Raw genomic sequence first — 23735 nt, forward strand, 5'->3', positions numbered from 1 at the left:
GACAAGTTTATTCGTGTCGGTTCAATCCGGAAATATGTTTTGTATTTTTTTGTTCAAACAAACCAATGCATCGTTATCTCGTTGCGAGGGCAGATATTTCTCAATTTATGTTCAGGAATAAACGATGCTCAAATTCCGTATGTGGACATGTCGGGTAGGGATCAGGCTTTCTGCATTTTAATTTACTGTATTTTAATAATGATTGAGCTATGCGGTAATGTAAGTCGATTTATTTTGATTTCCATTCACTTCATACATAGTTTGTGATGATGTATTGCTACACTTATTGCAGCTCATGTGTGCAATTTAAACAATCGGAAAATTGTTGAACGAATCTTCAGAAAATGCAAAGAAAACTAGGGTTGACTAAGGTGAATGTATTTGTATACGTGATTGCACTCAATTGTCTCAGATATTTAAATTTATTGGAAACTCATTTACTTCGATCTTGTATTCCAACGAAAAATTATATAACTAATAAGGTTTCTATTCTACCACACCAAATGTGAACATTTTGGGAAAAAGTATAATGCTAGCTGGAACTGTGTTCCTAAAGTGTGGACACCTCTGCGCATGTTGATTACTTTGACAAAGTCCCGACACAAAAAAAAAAAAAAAAACCTTTGGATATTTAACTATAAACGGCACAGTACGTGTGGCAATCGGCAAAATGTCCGCAATGAAAATGAGTTCAACATCATATCGAGCGCTCCAGCACGTGTTCTTTGCCGAAAAGGCCATCACACTATATTTTTGCCTTTTTCAAACGCTGTCTTGCTTGTGCTTTTGTGTATCGATTCCTTTCGTGACGTTGGTCGCCCGTTTGTGAGGTATCCTCGTGCTCTTCTTGCTTTTGAAAATCTGAAATTGAAATTGAAAAAACAAAAAGAAAGTTTATCTTTAATGCCGCTAAGTTGGGTAATCAAATTTAACTGAATGTGTGTAGGTTCAACAATTCGAAACACTGCTTTAGGGTCGCATCTTTCTTGAGAAACGGTTAACTTACCTTCTAATATGTCAATTGGCGGATCAAGCAGACCTTTTCGCTGCAATTTTTTGTAGTACCATACTAATTTTGCTACTCCGAATCCCATGCTAGTGATCACCATTATGATGAATACCATTAACGAAGAATACTGAGAGGAGAAAAACAGAACACATATAAGCTAAACATTGGTCTTTGCGATACCTGCATAGCTGCAAATTTACATACCCTGATGGTCGGATTTTCTGTTAGCAACATATCGGCCAGCACGATGCATAAGCCGATCACACAGCCAATCGCACTGCCAATGAATGGGGAACGCTTTTCGTCCTCACGCTCTTTGTTGCTTAACGTGGCAGCTTTCCGCGCAGCCTGAATGATTCCCATATCCTGTGGTTGAAGTTGCAGCGCCTTGCCGTACGAGAGCAGCGCTGTGTCGTACTGGCCCACAGCCATGCTAACTTCCGCCTTCCGGAAGTACCCTTTCGCCCAGGTAGGGTTCAGTGTGATCGCCTTGTCTGCGTCTGCATTGGCGTAGTAGTACTGCTGCATCTTGCAGAAAGCCAACGATCGATTACTGTACAGTATAGGATCCGCGGGACTAAGCTTGATGGCATGAGTGTAATGAAGGATCGCTTCGGTGAAGTTGCCGGCTTTCACACACCGATTTCCTTCCTCTTTCAGTTCATCCGCCGTCAGATTAAGGTTACTCTTGCCTGTCTCCTTTTCTGTTGGCTTCGGTTTCTCACTGCTTCCCTTGGACTGTGACTGGATGGAGGAACGAGTAGTTTTATTCACGTTTGCTCCAATTAGTTGCCTACTACAACTCTAGGGGACATGCCTCCATAACATACCATTGTTTTACCCAGGAACGATCAACTCCGACCAAAAGCAGGATATCGACTCAGTCTGCTGTAACCTTTAATGCACAACGCCGTGCAATTTTTTAACTATCTAATGAGCAAAACTAGCAAATTACATGCACACAACTAGTCATACTAACGTGTCTTTTTTCTTTGCAAAGGAAAAATCGACATCAATGTTTTTGTTGATACAGGTGATAGATGTGTGCGTGTGGCGAAATGTCATCATTATCTGGGGGCGCAGGTGTTTTGACACTAGTTTCGTTCAATATGAAGATAGCAGCAAACATGTTCAGTTGCAGGCAGGCCTCGACGTACGCTCATACACACATCCTTCGTTAAATCGAAAACATTGATCATACACTAGTAGTTTACCAATCTTTTTAGCTTTTTTTAGCTCCCATCGTAATGATAGTGATAAATACAATGGAGCGCCGTTTATCCGAGCTTCTCGGGACTTGACCTCGCCCGGGTATGCGAATAACACGAATAATGAGTCAAATGATATATTTTATCACCTGTTCCTGGTTAGGTTTTGGAAAATTTACTTATTTTTTGTTAAAAATAACCCAGTTTTTTTGCCTTCGTGTTTTTCTAATGAGAATATTTGAAATTTGCCATGAACTATGGGGTTTTTTGTTATGACAATGAGCTCTTATAACCGTTTTCAAATATCCTCCTCATCCTCCGCAATGTCACCTTTGTATTGAACTGTCATTTCTCAACAGCACGGATAAACGGAAAGCCGGATAAAATGGACTCTAATAAACGGCGCTCCACTGTAAAAATGAAATATGTTCTTTTGTACCTGCATCCAAGCAAAAACTATTCAACTGTTCCCATTTACTTCTTCTTTTCTTACTTGCTTACTGTATTGATGTAATAAGGGCAGTAAATAAACTTCCTTCCATGCTGCGGTGTTCCGGGGTTTGTGCAAAGGATGCATTTTGTCCCGCAAGACACCACATGGAACATGTCATTACGATTAGTTTTTAACGTCTAAAATCCTTCCGATCCATTATTTTGTTGATGCGAAAACCTTAGCCCATTGCAAAACAATAAAAAAGCTGCAATGGTTCACGCATAAACCAATTCTATCAATCATGAGAATGGGTTTATCAATTTAATGAGAACCGAGCACCGAAAACGATAGACAGCTATTCAAAAGGATTAAATCTCCATACAGAGTGCCACTGTAAATACGCGAGAGATGGCTCCACAAGCTCACTTGGTCGTTTCAAAAAATTTACCTTATCCGTACAGTTTTTGTTTTGGTATTGCCATTACGAACCATTAGCTCATTGAGTAACGATGGCTTTATTTTCTTCTGAACTGTATTAAAAGATTAGAAATTATTTGATGCAATAATGTTCCCTCCCGAATGAGTTTATTTAAAAAAAAATGCGTTTGTGATGGAAGTTAGAACCTTTTCGCCCATACTTACTAAGCAAATCAAATCGACGAAGGTAAATAAACAGGCTCTTTCCATCGTCTGTGTTATCCTACAATTGTGTATTTTTCGGTGAATATATATCCCAAATTAATTTATTTTATTTTATTTGAATGCTTGATTCCGTCCAGATGCAATCAATTCACTTGAACATAAAAAAAAGTACCGAAGCAGGAATATGGAATATATAATTGTTTGAACGAATCAACTAACGTTACAGGATAACGAAGGAATAAAGGGTGCTGTGGCGGTAGTGGTGTTCAAACGGTCCAGTACCTTTATCCTTTAACGATAAACCGTTCTAGGAAGTGCATCCTGATGTGTTCGGTTTGCGATATATGCGCGAGAAGGTAAATAAAAAACAATACTTTTGCTAAACCTCTCCCTTCTTTCTCGCCCTAAATCTTTCGGTATGTCGGTGTCCGCCCAAAAACTATTGAGATTGGCGGAGGTTCTCGTTGCAGGCTCAATCATCGCTTAGCTCGACGTCATCTATATTTACATCCTATCGACGAAAAACAAAGGAAGCAAGTTCGAAATTGATTAAACTTCTGTAGTCCTACCTTGACCAGTATTTTTACTTCATACTTACCGAAGTATCGATATTATCGTCCAGATTCAGCGCTTCTATTTCAGACTCAAAGTCTTCCAGTGAACTTTTCCGCTTTACTTGCGCTGCTGACACACCGCCCACATTGGCCGTCGGCGTAGTTATCGTGGGCGGTACGTTGGAGGGTGCAAGTTGTGTGGAGTTGGTGTTTACAGCAGATGGATCAACGTGCTTTGAAACCGAGGCAGCAGCCTGGAACGACGGAAATGGCCTCATGAATATCATAATACATCGTTGTTTACATTGTTTCTCCATACTTACAACATCGTTTCCGTTCGGCAGTGTCGCGGTGGCTTCGCTCGATGCGCTTGGATTATAGTCAAACTTTCCTTCATTTTCTGCCATTTTCATTTCCTCAATAGGCGTGCGATCAATGTTGAGTGGTACCTTTGAAGCATGGACAAAATAATAGATTAATAAAAGCCAAATAGCAACACCCGCCAAGGAGCTATGCAATGGAGCCAATTACTTTGGTAGCGACGTTCGCGGGCAGCAGTGTGCTTCGCTCTGGGAGGAGAAATTGCTGCGTCTTTACTGAATCGTAGAAGCCCGGAAACAGATTTTCATATTGCTGTGGATCCGCTAAGCTTTGGCCGGCCTTTTCATTGATTTTAGCCAGCTCCGTACGCCAAATATCAAGCACGTGGGAAATTTTGCTTGGCAAGTACGTCCTGCAAAGGATAATGATACAACACATGTCGTCGATAAGACATGCCATCTTATCACTTCGGTGCCCCCCCCCCCATGGGTCGCAGCAGCACTTTCTTTGCACATCAACTCACCGGGCGAAGAATGCTGCTTCCGGTATCCGGTTTGTTTGGATCAGAATTTCCAAACATTTTTCTAAATCACCCAGCAGAAACATGGACAAGAAAGAGATGTTGAATTTGCCCTGCGTGACACCGTTCTCGCCAAGATTCCGCAGCATATCCGCATCGCCTGTGAACGAAATAAGGAACATACAATAAAAAAAACGAATAGTAAGTATCTTCAACACATGTACACGTTTAACTATCGGAAAACGATAGGCATCGGTTTGTAACGTATTACCCAGAAGTTCACTTGGAGTGGGTAAAGTGAACCAGTTGTGAACCACCAACTTGATTACGTTTTATGTGCTGTATATGATTAACACCGTCGCCTAATGGGCAGCAAAGCATGCGATATGGCATTGGATTTTCTTTCTTTTCTTTTTGCTATCTGTCACCTCTTTTAAGACAACATGACAATTTATGGGAACGGGTCGTCCTGGGGCCTTCGATATACAACATACATGGGGCTAGCTAATGAATACAATTATTTTGAGAGCAAATACCAATAACCTAAAGCACAGGGACAGTTTGATTTGCAATGAAAATGGTACCATTGCGCCGAGATTTGCTAAAACTCTGCCTGCTAGTGTTATGGATATCGTTCGGAATGCGTACCTGTACTAGTTGCTAGCAGCAGGAGGCCACCGTAATCGTTTGCATTCGTCAGACATTCCTTGACGAGATCGAACTTGTTCTTGCTGGTGGCGATGCCGGCGAGCTGGCTCCATTTCTGGGGACTGTCAGATTCGCGAGCAAGCATGAGCGCCGTATCGAGATCGCCTATTTTCAGCGCCAGCTCAAAACGATGCTCTGGATCAATCGAGACTTGTAAAGCTTGCTGGCGGAATCCTTGCATTTCCAGGAAATGGGCCACACGTGTGCGATGCTCCTTCGGGATGGTGGGCAACACACGATCCGCCGTTTCGAAGTCACGCCGCATAACAGCTGTCTGGTATTCTAACACCGACAGTAACAGTGCAAAGCTGGTCACATTCAACTCCTTATCACCGAGGTACAACCTGATTGTTGAATACATGCATAGAAAAGTGTGTTTAAAAATTGCACACAATGTTAAGTTTGCTTACTTCATTGCTCGTTTACTTACCTGTTATCCTTCGGCACGTATCCAAGCAGATACATCGTGCGATCGAGATGGGAAACGGTAACAATTTCTCCGCCAACATAGTAGTTGATGCGGTTCACAGAATTTGTGTAGATGAAACAATCGCCAACCCAAAGTCCTGTACGCACCAGCTCGTTTACTTCGCCAAGAACCTACGATAAAGGTAATTAATCATCTAATCGTAGCACTAACCCCCAACCAACCCATCGTTTTGATACACGTACATCGAAAGCTTCCTCGATGCCATCTTCACCCAACTGTTGCTTGGTGGCCAACGCATTTTGAATCATGCCGATGTCAACCTTCAGTATGAAGTATGAGTCCTCGGTGGCAAGACACACCAGTGTGCCCGCTTCGTTCCAAAATACGTGTCTGAAATCAGTTGGCCAAATGTAAATGGTTGTTAATCAAAGTAGAAAATATTGATTTGCGTTTCATTTGCGCTAACACCAGCAGAACATACCTTGGCTGAACCTCGATTCGTCTGATCAGTTCCAAATTTTCCCAATCGTAGAATGTTAAGCCAGATGATGTTTTAACTCCCAGCAATTGTCCACCGAAGATACCTAGTGTGCAAGAAAGACAAAAAATGATTATCAACTCCGATGCCAGTGTTGCTTATAATCGCAAACGACATAAATCATGCAAAATGATTATTTTGAAACATGAAATACTTCATACACATATTAGAATGTACCTTCTGTGGAACAGTTAAATGCGGGGTTTTTTACAGTAGCAGTTACAAGAGACAAGAACAATGGCAGCGAGAAAAGGGAAAACGGGAGAGTAGAAAAGAGCCACTTTAGATAAGGCAAGCGCATAAATGTTTGATTTACTTCAATATGCTAAAGACGCTAATTGGTAGCATTTACTTAGTGTACGTTCGCGTAAGGCTTTTAGGCGCTGCCTCGATTAAAAAATAAAACGCTTACCTTCTGCGCCGTAGTCGGGGGTAAAGCTTTTCCGTTCCTTGAAATTACGGAACAGCTTCACTGTGCCGCTCGATTCGCGTACGGCATACTCGCTGTTTTCCGAGGCCCACACAAATTCTTGTGCCGAACCGAACGCTTTATTGCGGAGGGCCATGGACGTGTAGATTATGTATTCTCCGTCGCCGCACACCACCACAAACCTGTTGAAATGAATCGAGATGAAATCAGAGACGATGAGGAGGGGTTACATGTTTCGGATAAAACAAAAATAATAAAGGGACGCACCTTCCATTGGGATTGTGGGCGATTGTTTGTGGATAGATTTCACATGCACCCATATCTTTAACCGCTACCGGCAGGCGTTCGCCGTCCTTGATTTCCGTTCCTGTTGCAACAGAAAGGAGACAGTAAAAAAAGGGGGGAAACGAAAATAAATTCTGTGTCGAATCGATTCTGACTCCTGCACTCTGAGTCTTCTGTAATGATTTGGGGGTTTCTAACGCATTTAGTTACTGATTTGAATAATTCATATTCTAGTTTAAGGTTTATGCTGCTGTTTGACAAAAACCGTGACGCAGGGACATTTTTACTGATATATGAGCATTGTTTGCACGTTCACAAAATTATAACCCAATACATATAAGTGAATATATTAACAAAATATGATTACTAAGAGAAATGTTATCGTCAAGCAGCGTTTTTATGACAATCATTAACAAATTACTACTTTTAGTAAAACATGTGAAGAGATTAAATATCGAAAAAGAGAATAAGATAAAATTGTACAGCTATTTGAAATCAGCATCGGTTTGGGGTTTTTTTTTAAATAAAAACAAACAAACATTGTTGAGAAAAAACTTAAATGGACATATTCATCACACTAATGAGTTGTGTCTCAACATTCACAAAATTAACTGCTCAAATACACTTGCAAATATTTCCGCTTAGGCACAATGGCGCCATGGTAAACTGTACAATGTTCGAATATGCATTAGGGGAAGATGTGCATAGCGAAAATGCGGAAAATGACACGCTGTTTTGACCTGCCGTACAGTTATGCTTCTTTAGGTTAAACGGGTACACATTCAGGAGGAAGGTGGGTTTAATCATTCTAATGGAGATATACGTTCTCTTGCATAGAAGGAAGGAGAAGGAACATGTTACAGGCGTGATATGCTCAGCAATGTTTGATTGTTACTTCCGGTGCTTTCTATAAATGCATTGCTACAACAGTAAAAAAAAACAACGGCAAAAAGACACAGAATTGTTTGTTTCGTTCGTAGTGCATTTGCTAGTTGGAACATGAAGATGAAACAAAGTAATAAAAAATAGAAGCATTTTTTGTAGATCGTTGTGCAATATGCACCATTCAGTTGCGACTCGATGTTAGAATTTTTCATTTTTCGTAGGATAAAGAAGTACAGCACTTACCTTCAGGGAGCGCTTTCAGGTTAACTTGCTGCATTTCGGAGTGCCGAGCCCATACAATTTTTCCTCCATTCACATCCATCGACATCGCCGGTTCCTCGCGACCAACCTTGATGATGATGGACCCCTCGTCGTAGCTAATAATGTGAAACAAAACAATGGTCATGTGCAGCAGGCAAAACGTTTAGTCTGTGTCTCAACAACAACTCGCACAAAACACACCACTAATATCACGATATATGATGTCTCTGGGGAGGTTACTTACCCTAACGCCACGTTGTTGGTGCCTCGCATGCAGGCAATTGTCCAGACACGCTCAAATCCATAATTTAGCGACGTCTCCAGTCTGTAAGTGCCCGAGTGCCAAATGCGAATGGTACCATCCTCCGAGCCCGTTAGCAGAATCGGGAGCTCCGGATGGAAGTAGACCGCTGACACGTTTTGGGCATGCCCTTCCAGCGTTTGGACACACGTTTTGTTCTGATAGTCCCAGATTTTGACCAACCGATCGTCGGCACCGGAAATGAGGTACGGTTTATCACCTCCATGATAGTAATCCACACAGTTCACTCCCTTCTCGTGGCCCTCGAGCGTAAAGTTGGGAACGTTCGAGCCCAGCTGCCACACTTTGACCGTGCGGTCAAGCGATGCGCTTGCGAATGTGTTGTTGTCTTTCGGGTTGAACACGACCTGCATGACGTAGTGCGTGTGTCCCTCGAAGACGCGCTGTACTGCCCACATCTTTTCCCAGTTCCACAGCTTCACCAACATGTCGTCTGCAAGTAATAGGTTTATAGAAAAAAAAACCGAGCACACACGTGAAAAATATCAGACGCCTCTTTCCAAAATTCTGCCCGACATTTACTTACCACTGCACGTAAGAATGAGCGGCTGTGTTGGATGCACCGCGATGCAGCGTACGTAATCGGTGTGCGCCTCGAACGAATGCACCTTTTCGAGGGTGTTGTAGTTGAAAACGCGCACCTGCATGTCGTCCGAGCCGGTGAGGATCCAGTTCTTGCGCGCCACAAAGCGAGCGCAGCGAACCGGTAGATCACAGACCTCGAAATCTTTTACCAGCTGTTGGTTCTCGTAGTTCATCACGTGTACGTGGCCATTGTACAGGGCGCACAGCATCCATGGCTCCGTCGGGTGCAGATCTACCGACTTTACTCGGTCCGACCGCGACGTAAGCCTTCTTTTGATGTCCAACCTTAGTGGCTATTCGAAGGGGGGAAATAGAGTGCAAGTACAGCACAACGGTTAAAATTGTATAAATGTGGATACTTTCCAGCAGTATGAAGTAAAGCATCTTAAACTAGTGTTTACATAAATTAATAATCACTTTAGGTAACGAATATAAATAGAACAATTCGTTTAAACACCGAACAGAATTTTCATATACGTAAGAAATAAGGCGCCGCAATGCAATCGACCTAATAAAAAGAGCCGACGGGGTGCGATAACGTCCATTGTGTCATCCGGTGCGAGAATGTTTAAATGAAAATAAAAAAGTGTTGCGCTTATAGAGCATATGGGTAGTGGAGTCATTCTTCAACATGGATAAACGCCAACAGCAAATAAGTATGGTATCATAAATTTCACTGGCACTGCCGAGTTTTAATGTTTCATCATCCAGCACCACCAAATGCCCAAATACCACCCCACATACACTCACACATACACACACGAATGAAATACAAAAACGTAAAACACTCGCAGCACAGGGATTCTAACCCTGCTGGTCCCTGAATGGCCGACGGAATCCAAGACATTTCCACATCACTTATCACAATCGACAACAACATCGCTGCTCCCATTGACGATCCGGCAAAAGTGATGACGATGGAGTTGTAGCTTTGAGGACGATTTTGATCTGGGCGTATCCGTGTGTGCATAGCAATCTAAATGAACCGGATGCAAAACTATACCAAGGCACCGATCCGTAGGTGTCCGAAACATAAAAAGTGAAACGTTTACACACAAATCGCACTTAGAATCACGAAATGTAGCATTAATTAGGCACAAATTTTCATCCATTCATTTCACTTCTTCAGTGTGTTTGTCACCGGGTATGGAATGTTCACTTTTGCAAGATACCCAAACCCACCCACAGCTGAAATTTGAACTACACAGATCCTCCGGGAGTTTACTAACCATTTTCTGCTGATTGCACTATGTTTAATAATAGTTTAACACAAGATTTTTAACAAAATTCAGCACCAACATGAAAACACGGTTTCGACGTGGCTAAGTTTGATGACATATGGATGACAATCGCAAGAATGACGATTTGACATATGTCACCGAGGCGCTCATATTTTGACCAAACTCCAGTTTCGATGTGTATTGTGACCGAATAGCTAGAAATGTTTGCCCATTGTACTGTGGACGTGCGCTCTAGTGAGCGCAAAATTGGCTCCTCCCTTTTATTTTCGAACATGCCTGTTTCTAACTTTGTTTGAATTTGAATTCGTAACGGCAATAAAATACGTTACAAAAAATAAACAAATTTACTCTTTCTCAAGTTTGCTGAATAGCTCACGTGCTTTATGAAAATCAAGTGAATTATTATTTTTATTTAGAGATATTACAGAGGGCAAATGTTTATTTTGAAAATATATATGAGATATGTGCATGGTAAAGGATCGATTTAATTTAAGTAAATGTATGTTGAGATACGACACAGTCAACTACCGAGACATCGGGGTGATCCATTCTATCAATTTCTATATGTACCATCCTCCCGATAGATCTGTTTACGTGGAACAATAAATTCTAAGAAATTTTTAATTGAGGCCAATAAAAACGGGTTTAACGGTAAGTGAACAGAGTGGTCGTCAAGGGTCCCGTCGATCGGGATTTCGTGGATGGTAGATAGTTCCAGCATCTATTACAGTGGGACCCCACTTGGCAGTTGGCCACGGATGAACAAGTCTACCCACCAACACCTTCCATCCACCTCGATCAGTACCCTAAACGGGGGTCTTTACTCTTCTTGCCGATTAGGGGCCGCCCTAAATCTGTGACCGAGGGCCGTATTTAGGATTGTAAAAGAGGTTAAGATTGTAGCTATAGTTGTAGAAAAATTTTCATCTAATGAATAAAATATTTGATTTCATCATACTCTCTATGTTTAAGACATGTTTATTAATGTTTCAGGGTGAATTAAATACTCGATACGTTCTGTTCCATTGCTCCTTGTATCGTCCATTATTGATTGACTTTTAATCAATTTTCTTTCTTTGTTGTTGTTAATTGCTATTAACATGTGGACTAATTAAAACCATACTTGTAAATATGTTGAGGTAAACCGATTTAGAAGCCAGTTGTATCACGTATCGTTTGTCACGTTGGGTGGTACGGACACATGGCAATCACCATTACCTGACAACGAATTCGCTTTCGTTCGAAGACCTCGCCAAATAACAAGCCATTACAGCGTGCGGTTATTTGATATCTTGAACGAGGGGTTTTATCCCTTCTTCTTCGACCCTTTGAGACGTGTTTTTGTCAGCCTGAAACTGGACAATGTGCGTTCGGTTAGAGCGTTGGTGGATCGAGGAAACATGGGAAATCAAATGTATCTCCACTGTCCTCATTTCATAAAACGAACTCTGGACTACGACCTCAAAGGGTCAGCTGGACTACGACGAGTTAATCTTACACTCAATATTAAAACGTGCAGATTTTGATTCCATTTTTCCATTTTTTTTTATTCCAAAATACTTCACACAAAGGCTAAATTATTCATTGTGTATTAAATGCACTAAAAAGCACGCAAGCCTTGTTTACCTTCGTTCAAGGTGCACGAAAAAAATAATAAAAGACGAGTTCTCAAGGTTGTGTTTTTGTGAGTGGTAGAAAAAAGTTTTTTATTTTGTTTTTGTTCGTACATTGCTTTACAGCGTGCAAAAATGATACGTTGACAGGCGAAGTTGCATGGAACGGTGCTAACGTCCTTAAGGGATTTTTGTTTAATTGTATCTTTTGCCTTCCATTCTTTGCTCCGCTTTGTATTTCCAACAGGGGCTGTTCATAAGCGACGATAAATATCTACTTCAATGAGAGTTTGGAGGCTGAACGTTCAAAGAAGTTTGACTGACGGACTGACCCAGCAGGAAGAAAGACACGATAGTCGAGATGCAGTTTCAACGCTGCAGGTGGCGACCAATGGTTGCTACGATTCAAACCACGATCGCTATGCGAAACATGATCGTTACGAGTGAACTGGCGAATTCGTAAAACTGGTAGGATCTTTTGGTGGACAAACAGTATCAGCGATCGGTCGTCACAGGGGAATGCAGGATCAATATGTAGGCAGTGGGGCTGATTTCACGTTTAAATGTGCGTTAACTACAGCGCCTACCGTAACTATATGGACAGTCGTTTTCGCGATTTGTGGAAAATCCGGATGAGATGGTTGAAAGCAGTGAATGTATGAATTGTACAAAATACTACTTCACATCTTTATAATTTTTTTGAAAATTTTAATTTCATCATTACGTGACTTATTACAAAAAAAAAAGAATTTACCATAACTATAAAGACAATTCGAAAAATAAGTTTTTTGTACTAACTAATGCATTTTAAAATCGCCCAAAAATACAAATAACATATTTTAGGAAGTATAGGAAGTGTTACTAAAACTTTTTAAGGAGTTTCTGAGTATTATAATGATAATTATGAATTAAAAAAAATAAGAAATAATGTTTTTTTTTTTGCCGGAATGATTGTTTTCAAAATACAACCCAAAGTATATAAAAATATTCATAAAAAAATAATATGAGAGCTTTATCAATTTGGTGAAGTACGGTTCAATAGCGATAGAAAAAACAAAAGCGACACAAACACCTCAACAACAATGTTTTAGCAGAATCTGAATTATGCTCTCCAACCCATTCGGGTTAGGATTCAAAAAGTGTAAAAAATTTCAAAAAAAACGTAGTTAAAAAATTAAAATACGATCGCTTAGCTACTGAATTTGTACACTGATTCCAAATGAAATGAAACAAAATGGTAAACAGGACTAAGTTTCTAGAGATTCGTGAGAAAGAAACAAGGAAAAAACAAACACGCAGCTTGAGATGCTCCGACCAGCGGCCATAATTTAGTGTCACTTTAATGAAATTTATCGCCATTTTACCGTTAAAGTATCGACCAACGGGCGTTGTTGCCTGCGCCAAGTACTGTCTGGCCTGCCGTTAAAATGAACACACAAAAAAAAATGTTCTCGAAGAAAGATGGGACACTTAAAGTCTTTCCTTCCACCGGCACTCCAACTTGGAAACTTCACACCATTCGGAAAGATGCAGCATCCGTGTAAGGTGCGCCACCGAATGGTGAGTGAAAAATATAGAGACTCTGCTGGCCGGATTTTGTTGGAACTTTTCCAATTAAGCAGCTTGTTAAAAGCCGCCATAGAGCAACTTCCGGATGTAGAGAGGAGGAAGTAATGGGGAAGGACTGGGGGGAAGAGCAAGAGAGGAAGCGAGTTCGCCGCGAAGGCCAGTAATAAAACGCAAACCGATTCACTATGGCCTTGTAGGAAAGGTGAGTAACGTCGCTGACTGCAAGCGGTACAGGAACGCTTTTCACGAATTGTGGGTACCATACGAAGCGTGTCTGTCTCGGTTTCGGTTGTTTGATGGTGCTTTCGTGCTTCACCGTCATTCACGAAACCAGTTCAAGTGTTGACACTCGAAGATCCTTGCCGCAATTCTTCGCCGGCGCTTTTTTTGAGGCTAGAGCACCAAGTTGGCAGCTTCGGTTTGGGTGTGCAGTAGAAGTAATAAAGAATACAAACCCACCAACCAAACCAACCATCGACCGAGAGAGAGTGAGAGAGAGTAAGAGAACGAAGTGAACGAAGGCAGGTCGAGGATGTACAACACAAAGCCATTGTTAAATTTGCAAACTCGCCTGCCTGACTGAACCAAGTTTCACAACGAACCAAGCGCGGTAACAATGTTGCTGCAGCATAATCGATTTTACATTGTTCGTCCGTGGCATAATGGGCTAACAACCCTTCCCCGGGCTGGGAGGCGGAGAGGCAATGCAAATGCAGAAGTCCACCGGCTAGGGCAGCACCTTCTTTGCTGCGACAATGGGTATACTAGTGCTTCGCACTAGTGTCCCTGATCCCTGAGGGCAGGCGGGTAAGTTGGCACATTGTTGACAGGTGCAGTGCGAATTCTGAGATTTTCTGTCCAACAGCACTGCACGGTGGTGCGGGCCGGGTCGCTCGCTTCAGCTTGAATGTTTCAAGGGGTTGTAAGATTGTTTAATAATGTAATTTTGGCATGAACGGTGGCCAATCTTGGTACCATACCGCCCATGCCATTAGATGGCTACGAAGTTACGTGTTTAATGTGTTAAAGCATGTTGCCTTACTGGCAAGGTGCGATTGTGCTTTAAAGAGAACAGCTAAAGTACGCGGTATAATACGGAACGGAAACGATCGGTAATAGTATTCGGAATTCGATTCCATTTATAATTACTTGTTAATTTACCCCGGTTACACCGTTACGCAAACGAATTTCGAAGGCATGTGATTTTATATTTTCGTATCGAACACAACTCATACTTTATGGCTGTTGCTACCAGGTAATCTGTACAGGTGATTTATTTAGTCTTATTTCCTGTCAAAGCCTTAGTACAGGTTTTTTTTAACAATAAGCCATATTGTGCAAAGCCCGGTTATGTATTTGGTTGAACATGTGTGAATATGGTTCAGTGACACAGTTGCGCCAGGGTGTATAGTAATATAAGATATGAAAGTTTTATTTAACACTTTTAGTATCATATACTCCTTTAATTTCCTTTTAAATTCTGGAACATATATCCTTCTTTGTCCCGTTTAAAGTTTGCCTGTCCCTCTAGATGACAATCTTTGTTTCACTTCTGGTTACTGACTCAATGATGGTCTTTCACCGATATTATGATGAGATCTTGGTTTGTTTCTGTTTTTCTGTCTTTTTAATTTTAATTTAAAATTGAAAAACTTAACCGGATTGAGTTGAATCATATTTCTTCTCTTCTTATACATCATTGCCAGTGCTGCAAAATCTCACTGAATCAAAATCAGCGCCACGTACTCTATTGTGATAATCACAGGTGATACTCGAAACGGTTGGTGTGATCAATGCATGCTTCATGACATTTTTGCGACCATCGCTTGGTTAGTCACTGTGTCATGACTTTTATTTACTGTGATCAATTTTGCAAAATGTCACTGACATAGTCATGAAAAATTCCGACTGACACAAAACCATGTCAGCGTCAGGAGGTCCGCTGTGAGACTCATACAGTTGGTGCGATCATCACATGCTTGGTGACATTTTGTGCAACCAACTCTGCGCGATGGTCATGGGAGATATACGGTGCTTGCGAGTGGTTCCAAGAAACATAATGAGCATATTTTCTCACTCTGTTCGACCCGACAGATAATCAAAACAGACGAGAGCGAAAGTATGCTCATTTTGTTGGAAACTGCTGGTTTTAACGAGTGGAAATTACCGACCAATTTATTCTCTATTTAACTAAAGCCTGCTACACTCCGTTCAAGCTAGCGAGCTGGCTATGATCACAACACATTTTGTTGCTTGAGCTCACGCGCCAAGTATATTCCATGAATGTTGTGATTATCGCCGACAAAAATGTCGTTACTAAGTGACTGACCAAGAGTTGGGTACTAATCAAAATGTCATCAAGCATGTGATTGGTCCACCAACTGTTTGAGTGTCGTCGCTAATCATCTCAGTGTTCACAGCCAAAAAAAAATCATGATTATGCTTGCGCCGGCATTAAGCTCAGCTTATCAGTTTGAGTATGGCGTTGGACTCAAGAATTCGCATGTCGCGTTCATCATATCATGACGCTCTTTTATTGAGTATCAGCAATGAGCTTCAAGCTACCTCGATAATGTTCATTGCTTTCGTTGGTGAACATCTCATGATGCTCATGACATTTTGCAGCACTGAACATTGCAACTCCAAAAATTAGACAAAGTTTCTTTGAGCTACTAAAAAAGCGGATTTAAAGTCAAATATAGAAAAAGACACTTTATTCAGAGAGAGAGAGAGAGAGAGAGAGAGAGAGAGAGCGACTAAAAAAATCAGAATATCAAGTACTTCTTTGTGAAATAAATGATTGAGAGAGCAATAGGAAAAGTAGAGCAAGAGAGAAAATGTGCAACTGAAAACACACACGCAAGAAATATGTCCAATGAAAAACAGATAAAACGAGTAAGCTGATCAAAGTAGTCTGACTAAAGGGGTTTTGTTCTACTTTGGTTCGTTTCATAGTTTGCACATGCTGCAACAGTCGCTGCTTATCAAGCGTTCCAGGAACCCTGCAGTAACGCACCGTTTGTCATTGCTAGATTCGTATTACAGAAAAAGAAGTAGATAGAACATTCTACAAGAAAAATAAATGTCATACAAACAACGATTCAATTACTTGTGCACTGTAGTTATTTCACATCAACAGGAAACGTTTACACAAATGATCCAGCTAATACATTCTGCCCCACTAACGCCGCACTATTCACAGTAGTGTGGAATTCAATACCTTCCTGTTTCTATTCCACCTGGAAAAATTCGCCAATAGCTGCGCACAGCTCACATCATACATAGCACATGATGGCCACAGGCCATGATGATGTGGTGTGGAATTAAAGGAATGCCAAAGGAATGCGTGCGTTAGCCATTAACAGCCCCGTGGCTGGAATGCTTTTATCACTCTTATGGCGATTATTTGTAGGGTGCGAAAGCGATAGATTTCCCATTCCTTCGACTTGCAGTAACGTACTCAAGGAGACGGATGCAATTGACAATTTATGATTAAGAAATGTTGTGTTAATATGGTGTATAGACGGATAAGGTTAACACGATAGCAATGTTTCTTTCCTTTTACCGAATTAGTCTCCAAAAACAGGTCCTGATGGTGGAAAAATAGCATGTAAAGTTTGTTTCCGAGTTGCGCGATTCTCGACTTACTATTTTCCCAAATTTTGAACCCGCTTAAAAGTCAGACATTTCTTCATTTTCTGCATGGATCGTATGGCTTAGTGCACACAAATACTATATTTCATCAGAAATACCCATTTATCGAATGTATTTTGTCTAAGAACCGCGTATCCCGTGAACAGACTGTACACCGTCAAGGTTCTTGGTTAATTTCCCTAATTTTGTAACAAAAGCTTGATTGTGTATTTAAAAAAAATCATGCACGAACAAAAGGCCTAACCTAAATATCTAGGGATAACGTCGGGTGTCGGGTCTCGTTCGTTCGTCAATGAAACTAATTAAATAAAGTCGAAAACATTACCAAACCGATACAAAAACCCGAAAACATGTTGAATTGTACAGTTCTTTTGTTAGAGCGTCCGGGTGTAGGTAAGTTGCCTGCTGAAAATAGGAAAAAATCACCTTCAGGATAAATGATATCACCACGGCTGAACCTGATTCCATGAGGCCATGTGGCATACCCTTGTCAGGGGCAGAGGCATATAGTGGCCTTCTGATTCCTGGCGAAGGTGTTGATCGGCGGCACGTGACCCCTTGGGTGCCACGTGGTTTTGTACATTAGCTTCAAACTTGGTTTACTCTGTCACCCCCAGGATCCTTCCTTCCTTTTGACCGATACTGACTTTTCTGTTGTGTGAGTGTTCACAATAGCGGCAACTTGTGTAACAATTCTCGATTATCTGTCAGCAGCACTCGACGACGACGACGACGACGGTAGTCGGGTGGAAGAGTTTGCGGGTTTTAACTGAGTGTGGTATGTTTATTTTGTTCACCGACACACGATCCTGTCCACTGTCATGGACGGTTGCATTGCGTTGCGTTCTGTTTGAAGTTTTAGTGCCCTAGGGCGTAGGTAACCCAGTGGCATGCCGACAGAATAACGATATGTATTACAACAGTATTACAGTGAAAATTGATATAAATTATTTATGTACTACATATCGTGTTATAATAACCCCAATAATTTTTTTTCTTTTATCAAAATAATACTCTTTCCCTTTCCCCTCCCCCTCCCTCTCCCCCTCTCTTATTCTCGCCCTCCACTATCATAACTATTAATGCATCCAAAAAGGAAACCATTTGGTTATCAGTCTTCCAACATCATCCGAGAACGGTTCCGCTCCCGGTTACGGTTTTTCAAACTCTCGAAAAAGACCATCACCAGCGGTCGGTTGCTGCCGGTCCTTCGCTTACAAGTCCAGGTTGCTGATAAATCGTATTAACGCAAATTGATACCAACCCCTTGGGCGGTTCTGCGCAAGAGTGCGGAACCCCTGTCGCTCATTTGCCGCCCTTTCCTGTCAATTGGCGGCACAATCAAGATTAGATCAATGCACACAATTATTAGATTCAGCTTGTATTTCTGGTTTATGTCCCCTGCAACAAACAACATAGGAAAAAAAACGCGCTACTCACCAGCACCATGGTTATGGGTAGCTGTTTTCTCTACGCTGAATACAACAGCCCACAGCTGGCTAGATGCGTAGATAGCACGCGATAGAACCAGCAGGGAATCGAATGCTTTTGTTCATTGCAGCGCCAGGGGTTCTGAAGCATCTTCACGGACGTTAGTGGCGCCGATTTAAACCGAAAAGAACCTGCATTTACCTGCTAAACGGATAATAAACAGATCCATCGCTCGCTCGCCGGTAATCTAATTCAAACGGCGATTGTGGCGTGTTTGGTTGGGCATGCCGATAGTATTACACACCCAAGCGCCATTTGAATGTGTCATTTGAGAACTTTATTCCACACAGGCCGGCGGTCCCGGTGGGAGGGTTGCCGAAATGTCTCAACAAACAGCTTCGACTGCAAATGGCTCATACCATCATATCGGTGTGAGAACCGTTCTTAACCCCTCGATTTACGACACCGAGAACCGCAATCTATCCCACATCCGGGGGGGAATGAAGCGAAGGGAAAACACTGTCTCCCACCCCTCGAGCATTAAAATGAGAACCTTTTACAAAAATCACCTGTGGAAGGTGTGTGCGTGCTATTTTCAGGTTGAAGTCAAAAAACAAAAGAAACCTCCAAAGTACTGCACGCCCAAGCGGCCCACCCTTTGTACACCACAAAACCACCCCGCGAGCATGCTGATCGGATAAATGGAGGCCTGTTCCCTCCGAGCTAGAAACCCAAGCACATACACAAAACACAATCCGATGAAAGCCTAGACACACCCGCCCAGAAAGATTCTCGAATTGCGGCACTTTAGCTGAGGTGTAGAAACGAACGCCTTTCGCCGTGCTGGCATGATCTGGTCCCCGTATCCGGAACCGGCACACCGTACATTCTGCCGAAACCATATCGGATGGGAAACACTTAATGGGTACCGACGTGTTATTGTTGCTGGCAAACTTTTCCAACCACTCCACTGCGTGTAATGTGATAAGTTGGCACAATAAAAACAAATGATTTAATTTGCCTTCGGATTGCTCTCGGCACTCCATCGGCCGAACCGGACATGAAGGAGTGTGTAATGGAGGTGAGTAGATAAGGATAATGAGCGCTACGATTGAGGCTGTATCGCAGTGCGTGTGTGTGAGTGTTTGTAAGTGAAAAAGAACGGTTTTCTTGAGACATGTTAGTGGATTTGTTAATTGATACCCGTTGCCTTTTTGAATGCAATCCCCCAGTAAGGTACATCGTTTTACTTCAGCCTCTCTAAGATCGTAAATCTTTTCACACTTTTTCACCAACGTCTGCCTTCACCAGCTTCCAGGCGAAACATTTATACAAGAACAGAACTTGTTTTGCATAACAAACAATGGAGAACAACGTGCACTTTCGCGCCGGATGCGATGTACGGTTGGTGTAAGGTGACGATTGGATTCTGTCACTGTATTGTGTCGCACATTTAGACGGTGTAGGCCGCAGGAAGAAATAGCACCATCTCGACCTCTTTCGACGAAGGAACCCCTCGGTCACAGGACAAAAGTATTACTACAACGAACTACGTCAGCGGAAGACACAAATCTACCATCATCACCCGACGACACGTGGCGTATCCTTTTGTTCTGCTTCTATGCGTTACACGCGCCAAATCGGATCGGGAAGGTACTGTAGTGCAAAAAAAAAAACTAAAAAGGGTCAAGGGTTTGTACTCTGCAGAAGTACAGATTGTGAAAGACATTTCTCAATAAATGCTTTGTAATTATGATACAGTAGGTGACCGCTAACTGGATGTGTTTTAACTGGAGTGATTTTTAACTGGAGGTTCGCTAACTGGAGTGATTCTCAGTTAACGAACACTTAAACGTCAAAACACGAAACATCCGGAATCTCATGAAGAGAAATTTGTCGCAAATGTGCATTTTTCAAACAAATTTAGGGTCTCTTGCCTACGTTTGCTATTAATTTATGTTATTACACGAATTACTATACTTTTTATCAACATAAATGAAAAAAAAGTTTGGTATGTTTATTCCAGTCAACGCCAATCAAAACAATCAATCCATAGAAACGTCACTCCAGTTAGCGAACATTGTTCGTTAACTGGAGCTTGTTTACCTCTCAGTTAGCGGTCACCTACTGTACTTCGTTCTAAAAACTGAACAGAATCTGATATTGTCGTTTGTTATTATCGGCTTATAGGATTTTTAACATGTTCTAATAATTTTGGGACACTTTCTTGGCCATTTCCTATAGGAAATGAACCCTACGGTATCTTTTTGGTGAGGCTCATCTGGAATCCTGTAGGAATTTTCAAGAAGAGAATGAGTGACTAAAGTGTCCCAAAATTATGAGAGCCCCTGAAAAAGGTTTTTACAGCTATTATTCACCATTCCAAGTACTAAAAAAAATAATGAAAGAGAAATATTGTAAAGTCATCCAAAAAAACACATACCATATTTTCCAGATCCATTTCTTCCAATCGGCGCAATCGTTCCTCCCTTTGCAAAGCGGCCTCTTTTGCCTGATTACGGCGTTTATTTTTCATGTGACCCATGCTGATAAGTTGTAGTATGAAACTGCAACAAATGAGATAGTTTGCACTGTATGCTCGACTCAAAGCTACACTATGCTTGTCGATCCGGTGTGTAATGCATACAATATCCTGTACATTGATTGTATCACCTGAAATTAATTGAAACCAGCACAAACTGAAATTAATCTATTTATCAAACACAGCATTGCAATTGTCAACCAACGTGTGACAAAATTTCACCTAAATAGAACGTTCACATCCGTTTTGAAGATTTTTTTGTTGTTGTTGCCCCAAACTCATAATAGAACAAACCGCAACAACACGCTTGGAAGTGAAAGTTGGTTAAAATATTGCCTTCGTTTTGTGCGACACCCACAGTTCCACAGTTTGGTGCACTGCTTCGCTTTAAAGAAATCAATAAATCTTGTGCAACGTGTTGATACGAAAAAGAAGGGAAAAAGGCAAGACAAAAAAAAACACCCAAACAGAGGGCAACCCAATAGCTTGAACTGATGGGATAAGGAGGATTTCAGTACATGATTGTCATTAAAGTAAAACTTGGAAATGTATGCAATGTCTTCCCTGCGGATGAACGAGCTAAGAGGGATTGAATTTCTAACAGTAATAATTTACTCGAATGTCATAATAGTTTTACGTTCAGTTCCATGCTGAATCAAAACGCGTGTAGTATCAAAATAACTGCGTAACGAACGAAATTTCCCTTGGTTACTGGGGACGTAACCTTTCAAGAATGTGCGGAATTTATGGCGGCAAGCGGCATGGGGTTTGCGGTGGTCGCATCGTTTGCGGAAACGAATTTCGCAGCTCCAGCTCCGGGACACGGGCGTCTGCTTCGAATGCCACGATTTGTGTGAACTTTAAGCATTGCCGAAGCAATGCCCCGGTCTATGAGGCCTTTGCGGCAGCACAACTTCACCCCCGAAGCAGGGCGTTTGCCAGGCCAGCCCGTACAGCATACCGTATGGCCCGACGGCGCAGGACCAACAACCGTTACGCATCATGTCCACCGAAATCGATATCAAACCGGCCCTGTCAAGGACTGCCGTAGCTGTTTGTGGTACCGTAGCTTGAGCGATGCCTAAAACCCGGGAACAAACCTCGGGTACCCTTTAAACGAGAGCGAGAGCATCCTGCCCCGGACGCGGGAGAAGGTAGGACGCGATGCTAGGAACGTTTGCTTCTGGAACTCAATGAAACTAAGGGAAAGATCAGGTGTAGTTGCAGAAGACACAGAAGCGGTTAGTGTATGTGTGTGTGTGTTGGTGTGTTTGAGGGAGGACATTCGGAAAGCAAGCAGTGCTTGCCACTGATGTCGAAGTGGCTGTGGAACACCGTATGCAAATTCAATTAGTAACGCTTTTGGAAGTAAAATCCCCGGGAGGTGCAAGAGGAGCGCGCACACACTTTTCGTTTCGGCCAGGACTTGATTTTGAGGGTGTGAGTTGTTTTTGCCAAATAAACAGTCGGATGATATTATTCATTTTTAATTTACTCTCCATACCCTCTTTCTACGCTCAAGAGTTTAATATACTTGAACTTGATTCTAGTCGAATTCTTTATGCGATGTCGAGAAGATGATTGATGGACCATTGTAGTACATGAAAGCATTTAGAAAATTATTCTGGTCCGATTTTCATTATTATGAGAATTTCATAGAAATCGTAGGTCAGAGTTTTTCAAAATTAATGCCTAGCTTTTGAGTACATTGAGTAATTAGTCTTAAAAGGGCACTAGTTATTTGTAACTTCGATTTCATTCATACATTGAAATTCAAATTACAGGGGTTTCCAGGGGTTCTCATAGTTGCGGGACACATCCTTAACTCTTTCTTATGTGAAGTGAACTTCATATGATGGAAATTGGACTCCGTGGCGCCTGTTTTGGGCAGACTTCTTTGAAATTCCTATTGGATTTGACAAAGTCAAATTCCCATTACATTAGGATCATTTTCCATTAGAAAGAGTCAATAAAGTGTCCCACAACCATGAAAACACCTGGAAAACCCTGTAATGAGTTGTTTGAGTATTTTAACATCAAACGAACAAGCATCGTCATATTGTCATTTCAACAAATTTCAAACCGACAACCAATGAAAACAGGCTAAATGCTTCTTATTGTACTATATTTCACCAACAAAACCTTTAAAAATCGAATTCTCTCTCTCTCTCTCTCTCTCTCTCTCTCTCTCTATCTCTCCTTTTCTCTTTGTCGTATTGAAAAATTACACCATATTAAAAGGCTTTAACCACATCTTCTTCCTTCCTTCGTCAGAATTATCAATTTTTAATTTATGGTAATTAAGCACCAACCAAGACGATTTGCGCGAGCACGGGCGCAAGTTTTCCCAGGCCGACCACAGGCCACGTCAGTGTCATTCACAAAACGGGAACAAATGTCTTTATTAATACGTAGCTACCTTGCCCATCCGTTCCCGATCGGGTGTTCGAGAAAATGTGTTTATTAATACATGCAACCAAAACACTCACCCCGCGTGAAAGCAAGTGGTTTTCTCCCTGGCCTTTGCGTTAGGGTTTCGTTAGAAGCAGCCTTG

At 41.7% G+C, this 23735-nt stretch overlaps 2 protein-coding genes across 3 annotated transcripts; both read right to left on the reverse strand.

Moving 5' to 3' along the window:
• Positions 1 to 208: 208 nt before the first annotated feature.
• LOC120953608 (uncharacterized) lies at positions 209 to 2079 on the reverse strand. Its single transcript, XM_040373736.2, has 4 exons — positions 1840 to 2079; positions 1214 to 1753; positions 1007 to 1136; positions 209 to 861 (listed from the first exon to the last, which is right to left on the reverse strand). Exons 1-4 carry the CDS (start codon positions 1840 to 1842, stop codon positions 746 to 748), a joined length of 789 nt encoding a protein of 262 aa, XP_040229670.2. The 5' UTR covers positions 1843 to 2079; the 3' UTR covers positions 209 to 745.
• Positions 2080 to 3341: 1262 nt separating this feature from the next.
• LOC120948879 (coatomer subunit beta') lies at positions 3342 to 21295 on the reverse strand. 2 transcript variants are annotated; one of them, XM_040365714.2, is made up of 15 exons: positions 21083 to 21295; positions 9073 to 9424; positions 8469 to 8979; positions 8207 to 8340; positions 7061 to 7160; positions 6776 to 6975; positions 6307 to 6409; positions 6068 to 6215; positions 5826 to 5995; positions 5336 to 5739; positions 4691 to 4847; positions 4378 to 4579; positions 4170 to 4295; positions 3891 to 4100; positions 3342 to 3803 (listed from the first exon to the last, which is right to left on the reverse strand). In XM_040365714.2, the coding sequence occupies exons 1-15, from the start codon at positions 21182 to 21184 to the stop codon at positions 3765 to 3767; spliced, it is 2958 nt and encodes a 985-aa protein (XP_040221648.2). In that variant the 5' UTR covers positions 21185 to 21295; the 3' UTR covers positions 3342 to 3764. The 2 variants fall into 2 exon arrangements, with proteins under 2 accessions (XP_040221648.2, XP_049463909.1); XM_049607952.1 differs by lacking the exon at positions 21083 to 21295 and adding an exon at positions 10361 to 10475.
• Positions 21296 to 23735: the final 2440 nt, after the last annotated feature.

The sequence above is a fragment of the Anopheles coluzzii genome, chromosome 2 (assembly GCF_943734685.1).
Source record: "Anopheles coluzzii chromosome 2, AcolN3, whole genome shotgun sequence".
Classification (NCBI taxonomy): Eukaryota; Metazoa; Arthropoda; class Insecta; order Diptera; family Culicidae; genus Anopheles; species Anopheles coluzzii.

Excerpts from the sequence above, each read along its gene's own strand:
- LOC120948879 (XM_040365714.2), bottom strand. The coding sequence starts at position 21,184 with ATGGGTCACATGAAAAATAAACGCCGTAATCAGGCAAAAGAGGCCGCT. Across the intron at positions 8,341-8,468 it reads ACCAACAACGTGGCGTTAGG|CTACGACGAGGGGTCCATCA; the intron begins GTAAGTAACCTC and ends TCACATTATTAG. Across the intron at positions 6,410-6,775 it reads CCCCGACTACGGCGCAGAAG|GTATCTTCGGTGGACAATTG; the intron begins GTAAGCGTTTTA and ends CTTGCACACTAG.
- LOC120953608 (XM_040373736.2), bottom strand. Across the intron at positions 1,137-1,213 it reads CAGAAAATCCGACCATCAGG|TATTCTTCGTTAATGGTATT; the intron begins GTATGTAAATTT and ends TTCTCCTCTCAG. Across the intron at positions 862-1,006 it reads GCCAATTGACATATTAGAAG|ATTTTCAAAAGCAAGAAGAG; the intron begins GTAAGTTAACCG and ends TTTCAATTTCAG.